Below are 25,597 nucleotides of genomic sequence, written 5' to 3' on the forward strand. Positions count from 1 at the left end.
GTAGGTGTGATGTAATGAGGGTGCAGTCTTAGCATAAGGCAAGCGTGCCCACTCCTTTAAATTTTCTGGTGAGTGACTCATGTAGGTGAACACTGGTTCGATTCTACCAGGTTTCTCCACAGAGTGTAAAGGACCCAGGTTGTGGAAGGACCATAACCTCCTCATGAAAAATGCATGCATGCTCAAAAAGGATGGGGAGCTCGCCCACGTAACAAGGAGCACAGCGTTCTTGATGCACCCAGGAGGACATTTCCAGGACTCCGCAGAGATCTATTTTCTAGTGGTTTTCATATCTCTGTACAGTCTGGGTGTTAATACATTTAGTGTATATGTTTCTCAAAAAGTAACTTTGAATTTTCTTTGCAGAAATAAACAATATTTTAATTTATTTAGCAATAAAGTGAACACTTTAAACCATTTTATCTGTGTTGTTGTTTTACCTTTGCTGCAAATTGTAAAATATTCAACTAAAGCTTGAATATTTTTCATATTTAGCAGTCAATAAGGTCCTATAATTGCAAAGACACATAGTATGCTTATCAGACACTTAACAAGCTGCTTCTTTCTCCTCTTTAATGTTGGGTCAATTGATGCCATTCTGCTTTTCAACTTTTATCCGTTAATCGTTTTTCCCCCTCTGCTCTCTCTGTAAATGTATTACCAGTCCATTGTGTGTTTGCTCTGCTTATTGATTGTCTAGAGTCCAAATGTCTGTGTCAGAGAGACAGAATCTGAGCTCATCCCTCAAACATTACCAACATTTACTCTGCTGCTATAATACTGTGTGAACACAGAAAACAGCTAACTGAAAGCACAGATAAAGTTCAACCACCAAAGTATTGCTGGAGGGTTTTCAATGCAGGACAAAGACCTTTATCCTTCTGTCTGATCCCAGTATACATGTATATATCAGCATTTTCAAAGACAGTGTCTAAAGACCTTCTGCATTACACTTTGGATAAAGAAAATCCCCCTTTGATTTTTATATCTCTCTTGAAACTGAGATACTGTTTTGAAAAAACAAATGATCGATTATGGGCAGCTATAAATGCATTTTCCAGCTCAATATCTTAGTTTTATCTTAGTTTGATTAGTTTGAGCTGCACTGTGGCACAGTTGGTAGCACTGCTGCCTTGCAGCAAGAAGGTCCTGAGTTCAACTCCCTGCCATTGGTCTTTCTGTATGGAATTTGCATGTTCTCCCTGAACATGTAACATGGGTACTCTAGCTTCTTCCTGCAGTCCAGAAACATAACTGTTAGCTCTCTCTACATTGTTCTTAGGTGTGCATGGTTGTGTGTCTCTGTGTTGCCCTGTGATGGGCTGGCAACCTGTCCAGGGTGTACCCTGCCTCTTGCCTGTAGACTGCTGGAGAAAGGAACCAGCAACCTCGTGACACTGTATGGAAGAAGCAGGTATAGAAATGGATGGATGGATGATACTTCAAGACCAAGCTTGGTCATTTTATAAACTTAACACCACAAGACACACTGACAGCACTTTGATAGTTAAATCGGGCTAAAAATGTTAGACTTCAAATTTAATCTCTAAAAAAGTTACTTGTTTAGTCTTAACATTTTTAATACACCAACAATTTGGCGGTAAAAAGAGGCCATAGTACATTTAATTAACATCCAATTTGCATATAATGTAGAGATGTTCTGGATGTGACAGTAAAAATCAAAGGTAACCCAAACTTATTTCTATTCTGCCTGCAGTAATGGATCAAACCCAGCAGAATCAACAAAAGCTGTCTATGTTTTGTGATTTTAAAGTAGCTAAACTGCAAAACATGTAAACAGACTCCAGTTAAGTTATCCAAACATAGACACAGTTAAAACACAAGGGTTAAACTGCACCAACTCCAACAAAGGTCTATTCAGTTCTGGTCAGAGGTTTACGTACACTCACTCACTTGAATGCCATATTACTTTTTGGGCTTTAATGATTGATTTAAATCTCTCCTTCTCAAGAGATGAATAAAAATTTGGTTCACAAGTTTAAATTTATTGTGGATTTTCTACAATTCACTAAATTTCAGAATTAACCATAAAGGCTAATATACAATATATACATAATAATACTTAGTGGAATCTCCTTGTAGGATAGGGAGAAGACACACCCTTTTTCCAGCCATTAACAAGTGTTTGGTATTATTCTGGCAGAATATTTAACCACTCTTCTTATCAGAATTGGTACATCTCATTTAAATTGTCTGGGTTCCTGTCATTGCTTGGCTTTTCAATCAGTGATTGAATCAACAAATTTAAAGTGCTTTATACACTTAAAGTGACCAAAGTGTACTGGTCCATAAAATAAAATAAATAAAAACATGAAATAAACAATAAAATACAATGTATACAGCAAGGCACAAAAATGTAAGATGGGTTGAGATCAGAATAATTTTGAAGGCATAATTTAAGCCCACTTTATCCTTTCTAAAGCCTTGTTGGTGGTATGGATTCAGAAAACAGTAATGAGGAAAAGAGAAAAATAATTATCTTTTTTTTGGATAAGGCTGAAGCTAAATATGAGAAACGTTCCATCTGAAAGATTAAATTTCACAAAGACCAAAGTTTCTTATTGCAAAGCGATCTTTGTAAGAAGATTTTATCTACTCATTATGTCATTGCTAACAACCTGATTCTCTTCCCTTGAAAAAAATCCATTTCTTCACCAACCTCTTCCTACACTGAACATCAGGGTTACTCTGAGGGGGCATGGCACTGCTGCTGTCACTTTGAAACCTCCCTCTGCCTCCAAACAACTAACATTGTAATCAAGATCGGAGCATGAACCCTGCACACGATCACTGAGCGCTGGCTCTGAAGTCAAGAGGACAGGGTGCAGAAGACATGATTTATCTCCCAGTGAATGCATTATCTTACCGCTTTTGACCTCCATTGTCTGTGTGTGTGCTTAGCCTTGGACATCATCGTCCACATTCGATTAACTTTTCTTTCATCGATATTATTTCCCTGCAGCATTAAGTCGTGGCTTTGTATAAGCTCTGATATTAGAGAAGAGGAAATTAAAAGTGATAAGGCACAGAGGAAATGGCAGCTGAGAGGGAAGAAAGAAAAAGAGACAAAAAGAAAGCTGAGGGTACTTTTGGTTGATGGTGGACGAGTGTTGGCAAACAGATCTTCACTTGGCGAAAAACCAAAACCAGAAATAGTAACACTCACAGGCTGCAACTAAAACAGCCGTCGCCAGTGCTGCCAGCTGAGCACTTTTAACGGTAGAAAGATGCTCTCCAGAAACAGAGATGTCAGATAGATCGATCTCTAAGTGGTTGGAGAAAGTTTGATAAATAAACCCTTAGGTTTAAGTGGTAAAGAGCAGGTTTACAGACATACGATTTCACTTAACTCTGAGACATGTATAAAAACTTAAAATAAAAACATCTATACCATATATTTGCTGTCCTGTAACATTTATAAGGTAATAAATCCTCCAAATTAATACCACCGTTTGCAACAATATTAAAACTTTTTCACATTAAGACTTGAAATGTTGGTTTTAGCAAGGTCAGAAAAGAGGCAAGCACAACATCAAGTTCTTAAGCTGAGCTGCTTCACTTAAACAGCTTTAAAGTACAAAGGATGCAGATGGATTAACAACACTTGGATCAATCTTTTGCATCTGGGTTTACGGTCACAGCTCAAGTTTCCTGGTGGATTACTAACACTTTATGAGCCAAAGTACCTATGAAAGCAACAGCTTCATATTTCTTCTGTGTGTCTGGAGCACCTTTAGAGAGGTTTTACGAGCTGAGTCAGCTGGTAACAAACTGGACAGTCTGACAAACATGCCATCTCTGCACCAAGTAGACATCTTCTTATTCTTTAAAATCGTTACATTTGTAATTCTCAAGGATAGTTTTATGAATCAAACTGTAGTACAAATTATCAACTTTTGTGCTTATTAAACCTGTTAAAATGGCCCACGTGTACATATACAGTCGTGTGAAACAAAGTTTAAATCCGATTTAATATTTAGTTCTTATTAAGAAATGTTCACATATTCAGGGGTGGGAAAATGAAACTGAAACACCTGTCATTTTAGTGTGGGAGGTTTCATGGCTAAATTGGACCAGCCTGGTAGCCAGTCTTCATTGATTGCACATTACACCAGTAAGAGCAGAGTGTGAAGGTTCAATTAACAGGGTATGAGCACAGTTTTGTTCAAAATATTGAAATGCACACAACATTACGGGTGACATACCAGAGTTCAAAAGAGGACAAATTGTTGGTGCACGTCTTGCTGGCGCATCTGTGACCAAGACAGCAAGTCTTTGTGATGTATCAAGAGCCACGGTATCCAGGGTAATGTCAGCATACCACCAAGAAGGACAAACCACATCCAACAGGATTAACTGTGGACGCAAGAGGAAGCTGTCTGAAAGGGATGTTCAGGTGCTAACCTGGATTTTATCCAAAAAACATAAAACCACGGCTGCCCAAATCACGGCAGAATTAAATGTGCACCTCAACTCTCCTGTTTCCACCAGAACTGTCCGTCGGGAGCTCCACAGGGTCAATATACACGGCCAGGCTGCTATAGCCAAACCTTTGGTCACTCATGCCAATGCCAAACGTCGGTTTCAATGGTGCAAGGAGCGCAAATCTTGGGCTGTGGACAATGTGAAACATGTATTGTTCTCTGATGAGTCCACCTTTACTGTTTCCCCCACATCCAGGAGAGTTACGGTGTGGAGAAGCCCCAAAGAAGCGTACCATCCAGATTGTTGCATGCCCAGAGTGAAGCATGGGGGTGGATCAGTGATGGTTTGGGCTGCCATATTATGAGATTCCCTTGGCCCAATACTTGTGCTAGATGGGTGCGTCACTGCCAAGGACTACCAAACCATTCTTGAGGACCATGTGCATCCAATGGTTCAAAGATTATATCCTGAAGGTGGTGCCGTGTATCAGGATGACAATGCACCAATACACACAGCAAGACTGGTGAAAGATTGGTTTGATGAACATGAAAGTGAAGTTGAACATCTCCCATGGCCTGCACAGTCACCAGATCTAAATATTATTGAGTCACTTTGGGGTGTTTTGGAGGAGCGAGTCAGGAAACGTTTTCCTTCACCAGTATCACGTAGTGACCTGGCCACTATCCTGCAAGATGAATGGCTTAAAATCCCTCTGACCACTGTGCAGGACTTGTATATGTCATTCCCAAGACGAATTGACGCTGTATTGGCCGCAAAAGGAGGCCCTACACCATACTAATAAATTATTGTGGTCTAAAACCAGGTGTTTCAGTTTCATTGTCCAACTCCTGTAAATGTCATGGTAGCAGCTACTCTTACTTCATTTTTGTTGAAATAACATTCATACAATGGTTTTTGTATCAAGTTTCTGACATCAGTCTGAGGATTGTTTGCCTCACTTCTCCCGTTCAGCCGTCAGATGTTTGGGGTTTGTTTGTACAGTTTGTTTCAAATCACCCTACAGCATCTCAATGAGATCAAAACCTGGGCTTTGGCTCAGCCCAAGACTTTCCATTTGTTAGTTTTCAGCCAGTCCTTAGTGGATTTACTAGTCTGTAGCAAGTCGGCTGGTGTTTCTGTAACATCATTGATAATTTTACTCAGATAACACAGCTAAAATTATTCTGAGCTGCATTTTTGCAGAGTTACTTGACTACAAACAGATCCAGTATCATAGAAACAAAGGAGAATAAACTTGCTGGGATTCATAAAACAGTGTCATCGCACAGCCATTAATAACTAACTAATAAAAGATCTACAGCAGTAAAACCAGCTGAGAGTTTGCTGGCAACTGGCTGCTCTATGCACCTTTATCATGTACCGGGAGCTGTAAGTGAATAAACATGAGACACACTGTTGTGAATCTCATGCTCTTGCTTATGTGTGTATTTTACTATCGTTTCCAAAGCGGATAGTCAATGATCAGCTCCAAAAATGACTAGAATAAACATCACACTACAGAGAAATTTACCCAATGTGCCTCCCACATTTCCAACCTCTGAAGGACAGCAATTCAAGCAGGATTTAGAAACAACAGCTGTCAATGTTAAGACCTGTCCATGTTTATGAACATAATTACTATGAGCATTTCTGATATTAAAACTACAGATGGGACTGATCCGATCCAGTATCGTTATTGGACCTGATTCTGCAGTGATTCTTGGATAGGATATTGGACTGAGACTACCGATCCAGACTCCTGTGTTGCTGTAGGTGATACAATTTTAAGCTTAAAACTTAAATAAAAGCAGCACAATTATATAATAAAAAGTACAGAAGAATCTCATAAACTGTACAGTGATCTCTTTTGTCAATGAAAAGACAGAGAAGTATGTTGGACGGCATACTTTGACAGGAAGCATCTGTGATTTGCCAGATGGATGTTGACAAAGACTTAAGAGAGGATGCAATTATCACATTAGAGGGGAAGGCAAAATCCAAAAGAAGCTGGTTTATAAAGATATACAGGGAGAAGAATTGTTTTGAGGGGTGCAATCATCAAGTATGATGTCTTTGTGAATTTCAAAATATCTGCAAGAGTACTAATGAAAGAAAAAGTGTGTGATATCAGTCAAATTTATGTTTCCTAGGATTTACAAAAAGATAACCAGAGTATGCGCAGAGTGTTAGCCAGCTTTGACAATTTAGTGGCTTACTACATTAAGCTACTTTTCTAATCTGATCGTATATCAGCATCATTGTTGGATCACGCTGAGGTGATCGATCCACTCACAGATCCAGACTTTCTGGTTCTGATCTGCTGCAGTTTAAATTTTGGTTTGATTTTATTCTGGAACTTTTAAAGACCAAAAAAGGATGGTTATGTGAAGTTTAAATGTGAGATTGAAGCTTGTTTTGAAGGTCTACTGTACGCGAGACAGGTTGCCAACTACAGAGCAGTCTCTCTGCTTCCTCAGCATTTAGACATGTTTTAGTATTGAAAACAGAAAATGTTTGTTTTCTACAAACATAGGGAGCAGAAACGTTATATCAGACAGGAACAGCAATAATAATACTTCAGTCGACACTTGATGCTTCCCAAGGGAGCAGCAAGAAGTTCAGTTTCTATGCCCACTTAATCCTTGCAGGGGCTTGTGCCCATCTCCAGCGGCCAGCAGGATAAACCAGGGACGGGTAGCTAGTCCATCACAGGAAAAAACAGAGACACACAGTACAGAAAACCATGCATGACACATTCACACCTAATGGCAAGTTAGTGAGACCAATTAACCTACACACTAAAAAAAGGTGGGTTAGTTTGACTAACTTAACTGCGGGTTAAGAGTCATTGGGACATATGTCGCTTAGCTTTGATAAAATATTGGGTGCTGATAAAAGCAGTTCTTGAGTTGTTGCACAAGTTTTCTGTGCTTTTCTTGCTTACAGTAAATAAAGAAGTCAATAGATCTTATAATTTTGTGTTTCACATTGTTGCAAAAACTTAACGTAAAATACCTCTACTTTTTTAAACATCATTCATGAAACCAGTTTAACTAATTTAAACATTATCTGTAATACACAAATATCTCTGTAGCAATCATCAACATGCATATTACTGTACATTAGTATAATATATTTAAAAGAAAACTGCACACAGTTTTCTAAAACCTATTTAGCAAATTCAGCTGCAATTTAGCGATAAATAGACCTTTAGATACTGCACTGCCAGCTGAACCTGATATTAGGTGAGTAAAATTATCATTAGTATCAGATGCCTTTTGCAGACCTTTATAATCAAACGAATGAAGGTTTTAAGCTCTTAAAAATGCCCTTCTTGACTTTACATCAGCCTCACTCGCCCTTGGGTGCATCCAAGTGTAAAAGCCACCAATGCTGCTGCAGCAGGAGCAATCATCCCAAACCTTTGCTATTAAAATCTTTAAAAGGAAAGCTTCTTAACTCAAATAAATGAGACATAGAGGTGTTTAATGCCAAAAAAACAACCCAAATAATGCAATTATTTAACTTATTTATATTATCTCTGTTCAGCACTAGAGAAAATACAGTTTCATTGCAATGTGATGATTACATATTGTTGTTGTTGAAGCTACTCCTACTGTACAGAAGTGCTGAGCACATTTCGAACACGCTGACTTGCACCCACGGGAAAAAAAAACAACACACGTAATAAATTGCAAATCCCTGGTGGGAATCTGCTTTGCTTCATTTAAAGGGGGTGGAAAACTGATGTGGAATGATGTATAAAGCAGGGAAGATGATAATATTACACAGAAGCTGCATGTGACAGCATCACTGTGCTTAATAAGAGGGGCCTATAGGGGTCCAGAACAATGTTACCAGCACAATGGAGCAGAGATGAAAGTGGACTGAACTGGTTCAGAAATTGATTTAATTTTACCAAACGTGTTTGCTTCCTCTGCAAAATGCATTGAAATTGCTTTTGTAAGGATTGGTGCTACATAAGGGCTGTACGGTGACACAGTGGTCAGCACTGTTGCCTTGCAAGAAGGTCCAGAGTTCAAAACCTGGCTTGGGGTTTTCTCCCACCAACCCATGTGTGGGTTCTGAAAAACTGAGACAAGCAGATTAGGAGCATGATTTCTGTATCTGCACACACAATGAAACATTTTCAGTGTGCCAGTGAATAACATCTTGAAGTATGGTAGATTTCACATAAAACTGTCAATGTGTGAATAGGTTTGATGACACTTTTCTCTGCAGATTGAAGAAGAGATGTCAGAGGAGGAAAGACTAACAACTTGTGCAGAAAACAAGCTTATTGCTATTGTATTTTAGCACTTCTGCTACATATAGGCATTTCACTTATGTGTTAAAAAATCTACGTTTCATTAATTAGGCAGGAGAACATGGAAAAACACAACAAAACGACCAAATTAGGTGGACATTTTGTAAAGACGTTGTTATAAATCTCTTTTAGCAGAGTTCTCTGGATAAGGACCTTGCATTGCTAGGGTTAAAGAACTCCCAACATTCATTTTCAAGGTAAATCCAGTTGCCTGTTCTAATACTTAGATTTAGCTTAAACCATGGTTATGCACAAAGGTGCAGCAGACCAACGGTGGAGTTGTTGACCTATAGCTTTTGTTTTTTTTCCTTTTTGGCTGTTTTAAGAGCATAAGCAAAGCCGCTGTGTGTCATAAGCACATTAATCACACCTTGGCTCCCAGAAGCAAATATAGTCAGACGAATAAATGGAAAGCACTGAAAATGACCTTCAGCAGCAGTAATGTTACCGCTGTGCTTGGTGAAATATATTAACTAAAACATGCTCTTTTTTTTTTGTTCCCAAACAAAATGCATTATTCAATGCCGAGGTGTCTATGAAATTTATTGCCAGAACAAAGGGGATCGGTTCTACTAAGATAAAGAGGTGTTATCTGAGTGGCTTCCATCAGATGCAGGATGGCAACGGTTAGAAGGCAAAGAGTACAAAGATTTCCGTTTAAGGAACAAGTAATATCATCTGTTGTCTGATTTGTGTGTCTTGCTTTCAGTGAAACAAAACACAAACAATGAGCTTTAGGTTCAGTCACACAGAAGGCAGCTTGTAGAAGAAAAATGAAACACCTCGCCTGATTGCCTTCCCAGCTCCACACTGCCTGTCACAGTCATGTTGGGGCTGGTTAAAGGGCTAATCTCCAGAAAGCAGATCAATGCCTTTTCAGGTAGGAAGAAGGGAGGGAATCAGTGGGAAAAAAGAGGATTGACGGCTTTACAAGTATGAGTAAACCCCCCCCCCCCCCTGTGAGAGCAGAGGTCTAGATCAATGCCCTGGCATTAATGAGAGAGGAAGAGGAGGGAGCGAAGAAGGATGATGGAGACAATAGATAAGAGGACAGATAGGCTGAAGTATCCCACACCGACTGTACAAAAGCAAAGTGGCAAGTGTCTGAAATGAGCAAAGTGGAGACAGCAGAGGGAGGTAACACTGGCCATAAAAATAATAGGAAAGCAGAAAATTGGAGAGAAATGGACAAAGAGTGTAAGATTTCTCTGTAAGAGCTTACATTCCTGAACAGTACAGATGCAACTGACAGGTGGATCAGACAGCTCTGAACAACTTCAAGGTCTTCTGACATCTATTACAGAACTCACCTTGAGGTGGGATTTCTGCTTTTCAGACAAGTCGTTCTCTTCTTTTCTCATATAATTCTAAAAGATGGAGTAAAAACTGCTACTCTCCGAATAAATAAAAGCTATGTTGGTTCAAAGCCTAAAAGGTTTCGCTTTGAATAACGACTATACTTTTCTTGCTCATTTCATTACAAAGACGTAGTTTACACCCAATATTAAATGTGTACACAGCCCTGTCAAATGCCAGGTTACATGATGGGAAATATCAGACCAGGGATGTCTAACTTCAGTCCTCAAGAGCTACAATCCTGCAACTTTTAGATGTATCCCTGCTCCAACACACCTGAATCAAATGGCAGAATTTTCTCATCAGAAAGTCCTTCATCTCTGCAGGGACTGGGATCAAATACACCTAAATAAACCTCATTAAGTGTTGGATTTTTTTCATTTCTGTTCTCCAAATTAACGGCAAAAACAACAATGCCTGAGCAGTCAGTCAGTCATTTTCTACCGTTTATTCCATAGTGGGTCACGGGGTAGCTGGTGCCTATCTCCAGCAGTCTATGGGCGAGAGGTGGGGTACACCCTAGACAGGTTGCCAGTCCATCGCAGGGCAACACACAAACAACCAAGCACACACTCATTCATACACCTACGGACAATTTAGAGTGACCAATTAACCTAACAGGCATGTTTTTGGACTGTGGGAGGAAACCGGAGTACCCAGTGAGAACCCACGCATGCACGGGGAGAACATGCAAACTCCCTGCAGAAAGACCCCGGTTGGGAATTGAACCCAGGACCTTCTTGCTGCAAGGCAACAGTGCTACCAACTGCACCACCGTGCAGCCCCTGCCTGAGCATAAGATGATCAATATCCTAAAATAATGTAAGTTCATGTTTATTGATTGGTATAGTAAATTAAACATTAAATGTGTGGTCTAAGTTATAGCAGCAAAGCTGTCTTTAAAGTAAATGAAACCTTGCTTTCTGCACCATATCTCTAACTACTGAGTTACCTTAATCCCAGGAAAGCATTTATCAGAACTGTGGGGGTTCTGCCATCTTAAACTTTTCGCCCCAGAGCACATTACGATTAACTGACTTAAACACAAGGAAGTAAAAAGACAAACAGCCTTACTCTCATCGGGGTTAGGGGAGGCAAGGATGGCGCTGTGCTTCCTCTTCACCTCTTCAACGTTCTCTGCCAGGGACTCGATAAAACCTCGGATCTCCTCTACCTGACAGCAGAGAGACAAAGAAGTTATATAGAAATTATACTAGACAGAAAGCAGCAGTGATTGGCCTGATGGATGTTGACAGAAACCGAACTAAGGATGTAGTTATCATACTAAAGGGAGAGTCCAAACCAGAGTGAAGCTGGATTCTGAAGACTTGCAAGAAGAATGTTTTTCAATCATGTAACCTTAAAATATGATTTCTCTAGGACTGTTTGCAGCTATACTGGTAAAACCTTTTGCACGAGACAAAAAGCATGCGAAATAAATGATCAGTTCCAGTGAAGTGTACATGCCCTCATCATGGGCATGACCATCCTAGAAGCTCAATGTTAACCTCCTGTATTCATTCAAAAAGCAGTTGATGTATCTTTAGGATCATTGTCCTGCTGGAACATCCAGTTGTGTGAAAATATCAACTGACTAGCTGTTGTTTCTTTATAATTACATCCACCCTTTTTGCAATACGCCAGTACCAATGGCAGCAAAGCAGACCTTCAGCATGATGCCACCATCGCCGTGCTTGACTGGTACTGTGTTCTTAAGCTTGTCATTGTGTAGAAAATAGCTCAGTTCTTGTCTCCTCTGCCCATAAACCTTCTCTTCCGAAGACCTCTGGCAATTAACTGTTCCAACAACAACTGCAAACACATATAAAAACCTGCAGTGCATCAAAAATATATAATATGTGTAATGTGTTGATGAGTGTGGTCCTAAGGCCAATAACTGAACTTTTGTGTCAACTTCAAGTGGCAGTATTTGTATTGCCTTTGTTTTGCATTTCAAATTCAATAATCAATTCAATGTTAGGAGAGGGTCCTGTGCATACTGGACAGATGCAAGTTTAATCGTGAAAAGTCATGAAATCACTGAATTGATCTTTTTAGGATTTATGGCATTGTTTTTCTGCAGATTAATTGGCTAATTCCAATATTGGATATTTTAAGTTTTGTTAATGAGTTAGTGGCAGCTCTGTTGTAAGGCTGCAGTCAAATGGTCTTTGGCAATAAATCCACCTTGCCATTATTCACAGCAGCTTGACGATAAAACGCTATTAATGCTGCCACATTTTTGCCACATTGTTAAAAATTTTCCAACCATGAATTTAAACAAGAATATACTTTGGAGGGTATAAAACCCACCCCTAATGAATGTTTTCCTATTACAAGAAATGTTATAAATACACTTTGCATTACATATGTAATTATTCATTCATTCATCTTCTATACCGCTTATTCCATAGTGAGTCACAGGGGAGCTGTTGCCTATCTCTAGGCAGTCTACGGGCAACAGGGGGACTGTGAGAGGAAGCCAGAGTACCCGGTGAGAACCCACAGGTGCATGGGGAGAACATGCAAACTCCATGCAGACTGCCAGGACCGTCTTGCTGCAAGGCAACAGTGCTACCAACTGCCCCACCGTGCAGCTCTATGTATTTAAAAAAAAAATCTTTAATAAAAGAAAATATTATCCTGACTGTTTAATGCTTGAAAAAATATTAACTTTGAACTCTGCATCATCTGCCACAAAGATCCTAGTCTGGCATTTTACCCAATCGCCTTCCACCTGCTGCCTCATCACCAGCTGTGCCGCTTTGGGACGCTGCCTGCAGCTGGAGGAGCAGCAGGTCACATCTGTCAGCGACTTCATAAATCTGAACTTTCATCTGAGACTGTCAAACTCCTCATTTTTCCTCCTCCTTTACACCTGCTCCGCCAACAGGCCAGGCTCCAAATTTATGCATCTCTATGTTACAGTTGTCATCCACCGCCCTGAAAACAATGCCCGTCTCTTTCATTTGCTGTTTCCATTTCACCACTGCCACGTTCCTAAGTCCATCTCCCCTAAACTGAGGTCATTATTCTCAAATCATCTCCATGATTAACTGCTGATTGAATCAGTTTTTTTAATAACAACATAATTGGCTTTATAATACCAGAGGGGGGAGACCACACACTGGAGGTTACTTTTATGCCAATGTGTGTTAGCTGGAGATCAAAAACTTAGAAATGTAATAAAATAGAGAAAGAAGTACAGAGAGAGAGAAAGTAGAAGGTGAAACCGTTTAGAAACATTGTGTTTGTGAGTCATGATGCACCTTCCAGCCTTCATAAGACAGATAAATTTTATTTATGTGGGAGAAAAAAACAATTTCAGAGACCTCTGAGAGGCTCATTTACCATTTACCTGCAATAACGCGTGCGCGTACACACACACACACACACACACACACACACACACACACACACACACACTCTTGTTTTGCTATATGTAGTGAGGACCATGTGTTGACTACCATTGACTTCCATTGATTTTCAGTCATTTTCAACCCTTTCTATGCCCTAACCCTGACAATAACCCTAAACCTAACTATTACCAGTGCATGCCTAACCCTAACCTTAACCTAAAGTCAATTCACACCTTAGTCCTAAACCTAACCGTTAGCAAAGTAGGTCATGAGGACCAGCAAAATGTCCTCACTTTGGTACAAACGGTCCTCAATTTGATGGTGAAATCGGGAAAATGGTTCTCACTGTGATGCCTAGACAGGAACACACACACACACACACACACACACACAATGCACACTAGGTGCATTGCTAAATATTGCATCTAATTTACTAAGGCTAGAAAAAATGTGCAAATCCTTCAGGGTTAAAAAAACAACCTGTTATGTATTATTCAGTTAATGCCTGAAATTCAATGAAGCAATAACCATAGAAAAGCTGCTGCAGTTGTTAGTAAATTATCGACATACTATTGCTTAGGACTTGTGTTAATTTCTGCTAAACTGCAATGTTTATTTGGAAATTGTGCAAATTAATATTTTTAATCAATTAAGCCATCAGTTCTGCCCACAAATTGTCTGCTAACTGAGACCAGCACTTTGTGATGGCTACTCCAAAACCCTAACTTTGCTGTCTTTGAGACACTTTGTAGCTAATCTGGTGGTATGCTTAGGGTCATTGTTCATTTAGAATGCATTTGTATAGCACCATTCATACGCAAGGTGATTCAAATTTTTTTACATGAAGAACAAAGAAACAGAAATAAGAAACATTACAGACATCTCAGCAAGATTAGAAACCTGTTAATAACATGAAGCGTTAAAATAAAAAAATTAAGCAGAAAAAGGTAAGATATGCCAATGATCAAGTGCTAAAGCAATCACTGACCCTTATAGGTAGATAACAGTAAACAGCAACAACATATTGTCAGTCCTGATTTAAAGTACAGAAATGCTGCCTCCCATTATCCGGTTCTGGTACTGGGAACACAGTGATGAGGTCTCTGATGACCTTAGGGGTCTACATAGTTAATACCTAAGCAGTAACTCTGAATTTAGGCCCTAGACCAGTCAGTGCTTTATAATCCATCAATAAGATTTTAAATTCTATCTTTTACGAACAGGGAGCAACATGTACCTTGTGCTGCCCGGCAGCTTGGCATTAACATTTTTAAAGAACATGTAAAGACTCCATAACAATAACGTAACCAACTAGAAAAAAAAGCAGACACTATGTTTTGGCAATTTTTTTAAAATTCCACTGTTGCATGTAGCAACAGGGAAAAGGAAAACTCTTCTTTTAACCAGAAGAAACCTCCTGCATGAATCAGGCTCAGTGTGAGCAGCTATTTGCCACAACTGACGGGGTTCGAAAAGACAGAGCATACGCACAGAAACAGAAACACAGAAGCACTGATCCAGGATTATTTTCTATGTTAAAGAAAAATAAAAAGTTAATGGCAGCAGTGGCCCTTTCAGTGGCTTCATCTAGGAGAGAAACACAGCTATGCAGATTAGCTATAAGCCATTTTTCAAGTCTATAACATGGAAGAGAGCACAGTCGTAAATGTTAAGCCAACAGCTATGTCTAGGAGAGAGACAGCGTTAAACACAGAAAGACAGGGCCAAGAGTATCATCTGTAGAAGGAGAACATTAAGTTGTTGGCAGCAGAAGCTCAGCCAATGTCCTCTCCAGGAAGGTGTAACAGCTAAACAGAATGCCAGGCTGGATATAGCTTCTATGAAGAGAAAAAAAAGATAGACAAAATAAAGTTAAAAGCTGAAATAACAGTACGTAATGCAAAAGTGGAGAGTAGTAGGATAAACAAGCAGAGTGAGGAAAAGTGGTCATTATGTCCTCCAGCAGCCTAAGCCTATAGCAGCATAACTACTATGATAGCTCAGGATAACCTAAGCCACTCTAACTATAAGCTTTATCAAAAAGGAAAGTTTTAAGCCTAGCCTTAAAAGTAGACAGGGTGTCTGCCTCACGGACTAAAACTGGGAGCTGGTTCCACAGGAGAGGAGCCTGATGACTAAAGGATCTGCCTCCCATGAGCCAACAGTAAACCTGCAATCTGAGAATAAAGTGTTCTGCTAGGAATATATGGAACAATCAGATCTCTGATGTATGAAGCATGGACTAGTTTTTCAACATCACTGCTGGACAGGATATTTGTAATTTTGCCAATTTTCCGGAGGTGAAAGAAGGAAATCCTAGAAGCCTGTTTAATATGGGATTTAAATGACATGTCCTGGTCAAATATAACACCAGGATATGTGGAAGAGTTCAGACACATAATATAATATTTGGTGGAAAAATCCTGATTTTCAATCACAGCTGCTGGGTTCATCACCTAATCAGTACATCAATAGGCAGAAGGACTTGAACTTGTATTTGAATACAACAGACTCTTGAATGAAATGGCTATTATCTCAGTAGAAATGCTAATTTAAAAAAAAGGAAAATTACAATTGTCCCTTTTTCAACTGCCTTATATAATAAAATCTCAAATTTGATTCGATTGTTATAAAAACCTAATTTATATCACGTGAAAAGAAAATACTTAATGAAATGAAAGCTTTAGGCTACAGTCCATCTTTCTTGCTTTTACTCGCTTCATTCTTGTATCATCAGGTGAAAGGATCCTTGAAGCGCAAAGTGAAAAAAAAACTTGACACTAACGGTGCTTACATGCTCCTTGCGTAGTAAGCTCAGGTTTCTCCTCAACAGACTTTAAAATTTAAAATGTGGATTGAGTTTAGTATCTTTCAATACAGACTGCACACTATTCCAACAAAGCTGCATGAGAAATTGTAGATCTCATAGTGTTTATATGTACAGTGGGGAGAACAAGTATTTATTTCATCCACTGCTGATTTTGCAGGTTTTCCCTCTTGAAAAGCATTTAAAAGACTTTAATGTTTATTACAGGTACTCTTCAACTGTGAGTTACAGAATCTAAAACAAAAATCTAGAAAGGCAATTAAGCAATTAAGTATTTGATACAACAGAAAAACAAACTTTATATTTGGCACAGAAACCTTTATTTGCAATTCCCAATATCAGACGTTTCCTGTAGTTCTTGATGAGGTTTGCATGCACTGCAGTAGGGATTTTGGACCACTCCATACAGATCTTCTCCAAATCCTTCAGGTTTCAGGGCTGTCGCTGGAAAATACGGATTTTCAGCTCACTCCAAAGATTTTCGATTGGGTTTAGGTCTGGAGACTGGATAGGTCACACCTTGAGATGCTTCTTACAGAGCCACTCCTCAGTTGCCCTGGCTGTGTGCTTTGGGTCGTTGTTGTGCTGGAAGACTCAGCCACAACCCATCTTCAATGCCCTTACTGAGAGAAGGAGGCTGTTGGCTAAAATCTCCCGATACATGGCCCCATCCATCCTCCCCTCAATACGGTGCAGTTGTCCTGTCCTCTTTGCAGAAAAGCATCCCCAAAAAATTATGTTTCCACCTCCATGCTTAATGGTAGGGATGGTGTTCTTGGAGTTCTACTACACACAGTGAGTAGAGTTTAGATCAAGAAGCTCTATTTTTGTCTCAACAGACCACATGATCTTCTCTCAATCCTCTCTTCAGGTCATTGACCCGGTCCTGCCGTGTAGGTCTGGGCGGATCCCTCACCTTCCTCATGATCAGTGATGCTCCACAAGGTGAGATCCTGCATGGAGACCCAGACTGAGGGAGATTGACTGTCATCTTGAACTTCTTCCATGTTCTTATAATTGCACCAACAGTTGTCTTCTCACCAAACTGCTTGACTGTTTTCTTGTAACCATCCCAGCCTTGTGCAGGTCTACTATTTTATCCCTGATGTCCTCACACAGCTCTCTGGTCTTGGCCATTGTGGAAAGGTTGGAGCTTGTTTGGTTGAGTGTGTGGACAGGTGTCTTTTATACAGATAAATTCAAACAGGTGCAGTTAATCCAGGTAATGAGTGGAGAACAGGAGGGCTTCTTAATGAAGAACTAACAGGCCTGTGAGAGCCGAGATTCTTACTAGTTGTTATGTTGGTGTACATGACATAATACTTATGTCATCCAATGAAATGCTAATTAATTACTTAAAAATCATACAATGTGATTTTCTGGATTTTTGTTTTAGATTCCATCACTCACAGTTGAAGAGTACATATGATAAAAATTAAAGACTTCTACATGCTTTGCAAGTTGGAAAACCTGCAAAATCAGCAGTGTATCAAATACTTGCTCTCCCCACTGTAAATGCTAATGATTCATAGTAGTTAAGCAACAACCTATATAAAAACCTCAAATTAACAAAACCCTGGATTTTATACCAACAATTTCTGATCAGTTTGAAAAGTAATTTTGTGTAGGTGTGCAGATGAATTCATATTTCGATATTGTCAGCATTATAAGGGATTAAACCCTTTAATAGGTCTTTTATATATCTCTGAAAAGCTGCATGCACGTGCAAGCAGTGAATGTGCAGATGAATTAGCATTTATGACAGTGATTTGATTCAGTGTTTTTAGATAGCGCCGATTCACATCAAATGACATCTGAAGGCGCTTTACAAGACACACGGATCCAGGTTATATGCAGAAATATATAGTGAATTCTGTCCAAACAAGCTCAGTTAATTATCTAAAATGTTAAAACGTTTTCTAGCTGATAAAACTGATGTTACTGAGGGATTTCTTCCACCACTGTATAAATGTACACAAATTAAAGTAGACTTTTTCTCAATGTGATATGAAAGCAACTGCAAAACTAAAAATGGTGCCAATAGTAATGATGGGTGATATTTTTTTTCTCTTGCTCTCGGTGGAAGACACACGCGTTTTCTCTCCCTCCCTGCTGATCCCTCCACCTGCTTTTTGACTGTATTTTTTTCAGAGCCTCGCTTTGCATATCCTCCAAACTTTTAAATTATGGATTTGGTCAGCTGGACTCTCAACGTAATTGATAAAAAAAAAATTCCTACGGGAAGACAGGGTAAAGGAGACCCTCTTGTCCAGGCGGGACGTTCTTCTCTGGATACACAATGGATTCTTGGCAGCAGTGGAAGATTGTGTGCCTGACTATGATGTCGGTCGAGGACATAGAAAATGTGTACATATTTGGACTTTGATAACAGGATTTCTGCTTTTTGGAGTTGGTGGTTACCTGGCTTATTGAGTGATTCGCAAAACGTGGGCGGCTGTTCAAAGCGTTCCAAAGCTGCCTGCGATGTTAGATGGAGTCTGTAGAGCGACTGAAATGTTAAGAGAGCAGAATCGCAAGCTGGACACAATTCTTGAACATAATCGCAGCCTGGCAGCGGTTGGACTCAGAGGTTAAAGGATATAATCTTGGAGAAGTTGTATGCTTGAGATCTGCGGAAAATACCAGAAATTTGGCTATTTGGATTCACAATTGAGACATACCAGTAAAACTCTTAAGGTAGTTGGAAATTCACAACTGCCTGAACCACAACATTTATTGTTTTTCCTGATCTGTCTCCCCAATGTGGCCTTGGCAACTTCTGCTAACTGGCTAACGACAAAATATCTCCTGGATGTTATATAAACACGACGTTCTTCCCCAGCACTCCCCTACCAGCTGTGTGCTGATAGGACTATGCGGCCGATTGATTAAACTTCCACCTCTCTTCTCAAGGACAATCTCCATCAGTGTTGACAGTCTAATTCTTGCAAACACACTCAGACTTATATATTCACACCCTCAAGATTCCACCGTACCTTTGCTAAATCTTTACTTGTGTGTGTGTTGCTTACCCCTGCTGAGGTTTTTTCAGACTCTATTCTGCTAAGAATAGAGTCTGAAATATGATTTTTTTTCCTCACATCTTACTTTACCTAAATGTGTTATTTCATTACTTTTCATAGATTTTCAGATTTCTCAGAAGGATTACCAGCAAAAACCAAATACTATTAGCAATTTGGACTTTAGCTGCTCTTACACCAATGACCCAGCTTTCTTAATTAGACTACAATGGACTGTTATTACTTAGTTCAACTTCAGTACCAGTAAAAGCAATATATTATTAGCATCTGAAAATCTGGATTAAAGCTGTTTTGTACCAGTGACTCAGTTTCATTAGTTAGAATTCAGTGGAATGATGAGACTATTAGATTTCTCAGAAGGATTGTAGCTGTGTCTGTATCTGTGTTTATTTTCTTTGTGATTGTATTGTAATTGTATGTACAGCGCTTTGAGTGTCTCGTTACTGAAAAGCGCTATATAAATAAACTTACCTTACCTTACCTTACCCATGTAAAATAAACGAAACAAACAATATTAACTGAAATTGTCCACTGTACCTCCTATTTCCAAGATTGGAGAAACCAAAGCTGTACAAGTCATTCAGGATTGAAGAGTTTATAAAATCCTTTTAGGATTGTGAGAAATTATCTTGTGAAAATAATGGCACTTTTTAATCTGGTAGCCTGCAGGGCAACAGAGATGACAAAAGTCATGTCTTCTTGAAAAGAGAAAACATCCTCATAGGTTCTTGGTTTATTCGACCAATCTTCCAACAGTGATAAAATGCAGCGTTATTTTTTAAAAGCAATAAAAGACAATTACATCAACGTGTAGAAATTTCAAGCTGCGGAAAATCAGATGCAACCACCTTTACTTTTACACAAATGGCACAACCACATTATAAAAATCAATACTCGCTCTCTGAGGGCCTGGTTATTATGTGAGTAGAGGACAAAGGGCTGCAGCTGTTTCTCCACTGTCTGTCATCCCTCCTGATCTGCACTAAAACCTCAGTGAATACAGCCTCTCTAGGTGAGGTACTGATTACTGCTGTTTTCACTCTTCTTCCTTAATCTACTCTTATTACCGATTCTTCATCTTTGGTGCATATTCGTGCCTTCGAGCACTGCTCTCTCTCATTGTATATGCCTCTCAGTGTACCTGCAGCTTCTTAGACTAAATCTGTTCTTTTTATTACACCTCCATCATGTTATCATTTTGTAGTTGTCCCTCAGAAACAACAAGATGAAACTAGGAGCTGATGAATAAATGTGGATTTCTATATTATTATTCTAGGATATTTAAGGCTGGAAACATTGGCTCAAAAAGGAAAGCAACAAATACAAGAGAACCAATAAATCAGGATGTTTGCCTGATACGTGATTAACAAAGTTAAAACATTCAATGTTGCAGATTTAGATTATATACTACAAGGGTTGAGCAGTGTGAGTGAGAATAACCAAAAAATTTTAATTTAACATTTCATTTTCTGCATTAAAAGAAGCACATGCACAACGATAGTTATTTATGATTTGGTGCCTCTTTCATTTTCAGATGGTGCCTTCATTTTGGTTTTTTGGGACTTCTAGGAAATAATTAAATTGATATCTGAATAAAACCACACTTACAGCAAACAGCTACAAAGAACCAAGTTGGATAATTATATAAACTGTCCTAATAAGCACAAATATTTAACTCAAACGAAGAATACGCAGTGAGGATGATTATTTTTTCCGCTTCAAATAATTCAAACACCAGAATCAATATATATATATATATCTCTTTGCAGTGAAACATATTAAGTCTCTGAATTGGTTGCTTCCATCTGTAAGCCTAAAAAACTAAACAATGTCTCATGAGACAGACCTCATAACTGAGGCTCCCATCAGGATGTGAGAACATTTCCTCTGCCCCATTTGTTGCTCCCACTGCCATCAAACTTCAGATGTTAAGTTATTCTTTGCAAGAGTTGGGTTTCAAGTGTCCAAAGCAGTTCTTACAAACATTTTTTAAGCAATATCCATAAGACTTTGTTTCTGAGATTTTTTTTAAAATGGTACAAGTTGGATAAACATGCGTCTTTGACCTCAGAATTGTATTACACTTTATTAAAAAAGCATTTAAATTAAGCATTTAAGAGAGAAATTGTTGGAGGAAGCAGCTGAAAGCAGATAAAAAGCACACAGTGGTTGCAGTTTTTTAAAGCCGCACTGACAACTTTATTAAGAATGAATTTAAAATACGTCTAAGCAAATTTTATATTAACTTTGAAGTCTATCGAAACACAATATTCTTATGTTCTTTGATGCAGTGCCATTTAAAATTGTTATTTGTTTTATGTTTAAGTTGTAATATAAAAAAAAACATTATTCAAAAAGGCGCAAAGGTAAAAATAAAATATTGTTTTTTTAAATTTTAAAGTGGAAAGTCATAAAGGAACCAGTGAAAAAAAAAATAAATGTGACAGTTCTACTTTAAAAGAATGCTTAAATCTGGAGAAGTAAATGATCTACAATGATCCACAGGTGGCTCTGTGGCTCACTTAATATATTAAAAAATGAAATATTGCCCAGTCTTATGTTTTCATTCTTTTGTTTTGTGCCCACATGAAAAAACCTGGCCCCCCTGGTAAATTTGGTCTAGAACCGCCACTAGTTGTAAATGTAAAAATGGATTATGTAGCAGCTTATACTATATTTTTGAGTTTGTTAAAAAGTCAAACAATAAAAATAAGTGGAAAACTTTAAATTTAAAAAAGGTACAATGTGTGAATGAAATCTCAGTTTATTGGCTGTGTACTGTGGAAAAAACATCTCCACAAATAAGATTTTCATAGAGGTTGACTTATTCCAAAAATATGACTAGTATGATAATCAAAAAGAAAAAAGCCTCAAGCATTTCAAAAACATAATATTTGATAAGGATATTGCCGGAAATGTCTGCTGTGATCAAATATTTAGCTCAATGAAGAGTTGAACAGCAGACAAAAAAACTTCTCGGCAATGGCATAATCATACTTTGGGCATGTGCAGCATTTTACTTTCATATCATTGAACAAAAATTGATTTCAAATACTGGCTTATGCCAAGTGAAAATTGGTGGCTTTGAAAACTGGTCATAGCAGATTATTGTAGCTAGAATGAAAATCTAGAAATGTATGTTTTTTAAGGGTTTTTGAGATGATACTAACTTCAGAAACTGAAAATCTACCAAGAAACCCCAAAACAAAGTGACAGTTTTTATAACATATCTTATATAATGTATTATGTTACATATGTACATAGAAGTTTAATTGATGCACCTTGAATTCACAGATAATTTATCTTCCTCTGTAATTTATTTGTTGTCTCGTTGTCCTTTGAAAACTCACACATCAAAGCCCTGCTTGGTAGACCTCTTTCATAATTCACAAATGCTTCGAAACGGCATTCCACCTCACATGACCCTCTTCTGTAGCAGAATTTGTAATGACGATTTTAGCACATCAAAGATAAAGCAGCCATGTCCATAAATTGATACACACAGGTGTTTCAAAACTGAAGGTCCTGACAAACTAGACTTTTACCTTCAGATCAGCACTACAGAGCACTATGTGCGACAACCTGGCCGTCTCTATGATAAACACTTAACAGTAGAGAGCCTAGATCAATACCATGCATATTTACACTAACTCAACCATGTCTTTCTCTTTTGTAAAAACACTCTATTTACCATTTTAGTTTCTTTGTTATATATTTATACTTAAAATGTCAAAATCCTTGTTTGTGGTGGCATATAATAAAGCTGATTCTGAAATAAAATGTAAGAAAAACAAAAATGGCCATGTAAGAACAACATCCCAAATGTCTAACTAAACTGGAGCAATTCTACTTTTTCAATTTGTCTCACTGTGGGAGATCAGCCCCATTAAGGAGGCATTACAGAGCCCACTTTACTCAGAGTGAAAGATGTCACAAAGTAAAGTCAGCATGGCTCTGTATGACTGATGACTCATAGCGGGGCCCATCTCTCCAGAGATATAAACTGCAGCTACAGAGGAACGGGTCCATCTCTTAGAGAACCAGGATCATATCCAGATAGTGCTATAAGCATGTGTGCAAACAGAACATACGTGAAATAAAGAGTCAAAAATGCAGACATGTTGACGAACGCGGTTTGTGGTAAAAAAAAAAAAGGTTAATTATTAACTGCAAAACAATGGAATGATGACCTGAATCAACAAGCCTTTAGAGCGAAATAAAGTAAATAAAGATCCATGCCACACCTGAAACATTATCCGTAGTTATAAATCATTCCTTAGCAGCAGGGAGAATACAGCCCACATTATATGGATTACAGACCGAAACGAGTAGATTCAATATCAGAAGAGGGGTGCTACCCTGGCAGATGTGGTGTTACAAATAACATGATTATTAATTCATGATGGCAAGCTATGAAAGCGGTAAAGACCCTGTTTACCAAGGACAGAGGAAAAATGATGGGAAAGATTAGGAAACAAACCTGTTCAAAGAATTCATCCATAAAGCCTTTGTCCATGCCCACAGCGACTTCATCCTCTTCCTCCGTCGTCTCCTTGCCCTGCACAAACACACAGAGTTGTTATGATGTGAAAAGATCAAATAAACATGAATGTGATATGATGTTTGTAAATTAAATCAAATGCATTCATAAACTGCATTAATGATGAAAACAGCAGCAATGAGGAGATCAAGTATGATTCTATGGACTAATTTGAGGTTAAATAAAACAGCACCAACAGCCTCACACCTTCTCCACCCATCATCTGATTAGAGACAAGGACCACTTAATGACACTCATAATTAGAAACACAAAGTGATCAACAACTTATTATTTAATTACAACCTGGGGGCAGATAGAACCTTTGAGGGGTTTTGTTTTTTGCATCTCTATCAGGTTTACGTATGTCAGTGCTTTACATTAACACATAACTGTTAAAAACAGATATTTATATACACTGTAAAAAAAAAAAAAAGACATTCAGGCTTTTTTCTCTTCTGTCTGACGTTAAATCAGACTAAACTCTCCAGTCTTAGGTCAGTATTGCTACCCAGGGTTTTCAGTTTATTGAGTTCAGTTCGGGGACTATATCAAAATCACAATCAAGTGATGCTAAAATTTGCAAATGACTATGTGATGCAAACAATTAGCTTATAGTAAAAAGGATAAATGTGCAGTCAATCCATTTGCTTTCAGTTCATGAAATGAGATGCTAAACGATAAATGTTTCTTAAGAACGAGATCCTTCAAGATTTTTGCTAAATTTGGGGGAAAACTAAGAATACGGCCATGACCTCAGAAATAGAGGGGCTAATGTTTATAAAACCAGAGTGACAGCCTCATTGTGTGTTGACTAGAGCAGTTTTAATCCTGGTCTGCCTCCCATGACAAAACTGTTTTGGCAGAGAGGCCAGATCAAAAGGGATTTAGGATTCTTTATGATCCTTGATGAAGCTTCCTCGCTTTAACAAGGCACACAGGGGGCATATTATGGAGCCAGAGTTTGGAGAGAGGCTTGGGCGGCTGGTGCAGTCCAAAAATGTAAAGACTAAATTAGATCTGTATTACCACCATTCTCTGGGCCCACCTGGAATAGGAGGCACCAAAAGGGAACTGTGAAATGTGGACTGGGTAGCATTCAGAGGTGGAAGTAGACCACACTGATCTCTGGTTGTTTGAATTGGCAAAAAGGGACGTTAAAGTCCCAGTATCTACAGTAGTAGTGTCCAACTCCAGTTCTGCATGTCTGCTTGTAGAGCTGGGCAATAAAACTGTAGCAATATACATCTAAAAATAAGGATTCCTTGATAGACATATGAGAAAGGGTCAATATACACCTTCAGTATAAAAAATAAGATGAATAGCCAATGATAAAAAGAGTTGCTGTGCACTGAACCAATCGTGGCTGGAATAGAGACATGCAACATTAGGTTGATGCTGACAGCTCAGTAGCAGCCAGACGCGCTAATAGCTAATGTTTGTGCAGCTGTAGCCTCTTACTTTAGGTAACAGGTAGGACATCACTGAAGAAAAGGGAACAAAATGAGTTTCCTGAAAGAAGAGAATAAGGAAGACACGTAGTGTGCACTGCAAAGTATGTGAAGTGAATTGTCTGACAAAGTAGGGAAAAACCACCAATCTGTTTTACCACCTGAACAGGGCCACCCACTGGGGCATCCCAGATGAGAGTGAGTGCTAGGCCCCCCTGTCTCCTCCCCGAGAAACAACACCTGTACAGCGGCA

At 38.7% G+C, this 25,597-nt stretch overlaps 1 protein-coding gene across 1 annotated transcript in view; it reads right to left on the reverse strand.

Moving 5' to 3' along the window:
- The window catches only part of LOC124883604 (syntaxin-1A-like), a 103,208-nt gene that overhangs the window by 49,473 nt on the left and 28,138 nt on the right, over positions 1-25,597 (reverse strand). Inside the window, exons 2-3 of the mRNA XM_047390778.1 lie at positions 23,837-23,914; positions 11,204-11,303 (exon numbers count right to left, since the gene is read on the reverse strand). Coding sequence (XP_047246734.1) covers positions 11,204-11,303; positions 23,837-23,914 — 178 coding nt within the window. The remainder of the gene's footprint in view (positions 1-11,203; positions 11,304-23,836; positions 23,915-25,597) is intronic.

Source organism: Girardinichthys multiradiatus, chromosome 18, assembly GCF_021462225.1.
Source record: "Girardinichthys multiradiatus isolate DD_20200921_A chromosome 18, DD_fGirMul_XY1, whole genome shotgun sequence".
Lineage (NCBI taxonomy): Eukaryota > Metazoa > Chordata > Actinopteri > Cyprinodontiformes > Goodeidae > Girardinichthys > Girardinichthys multiradiatus.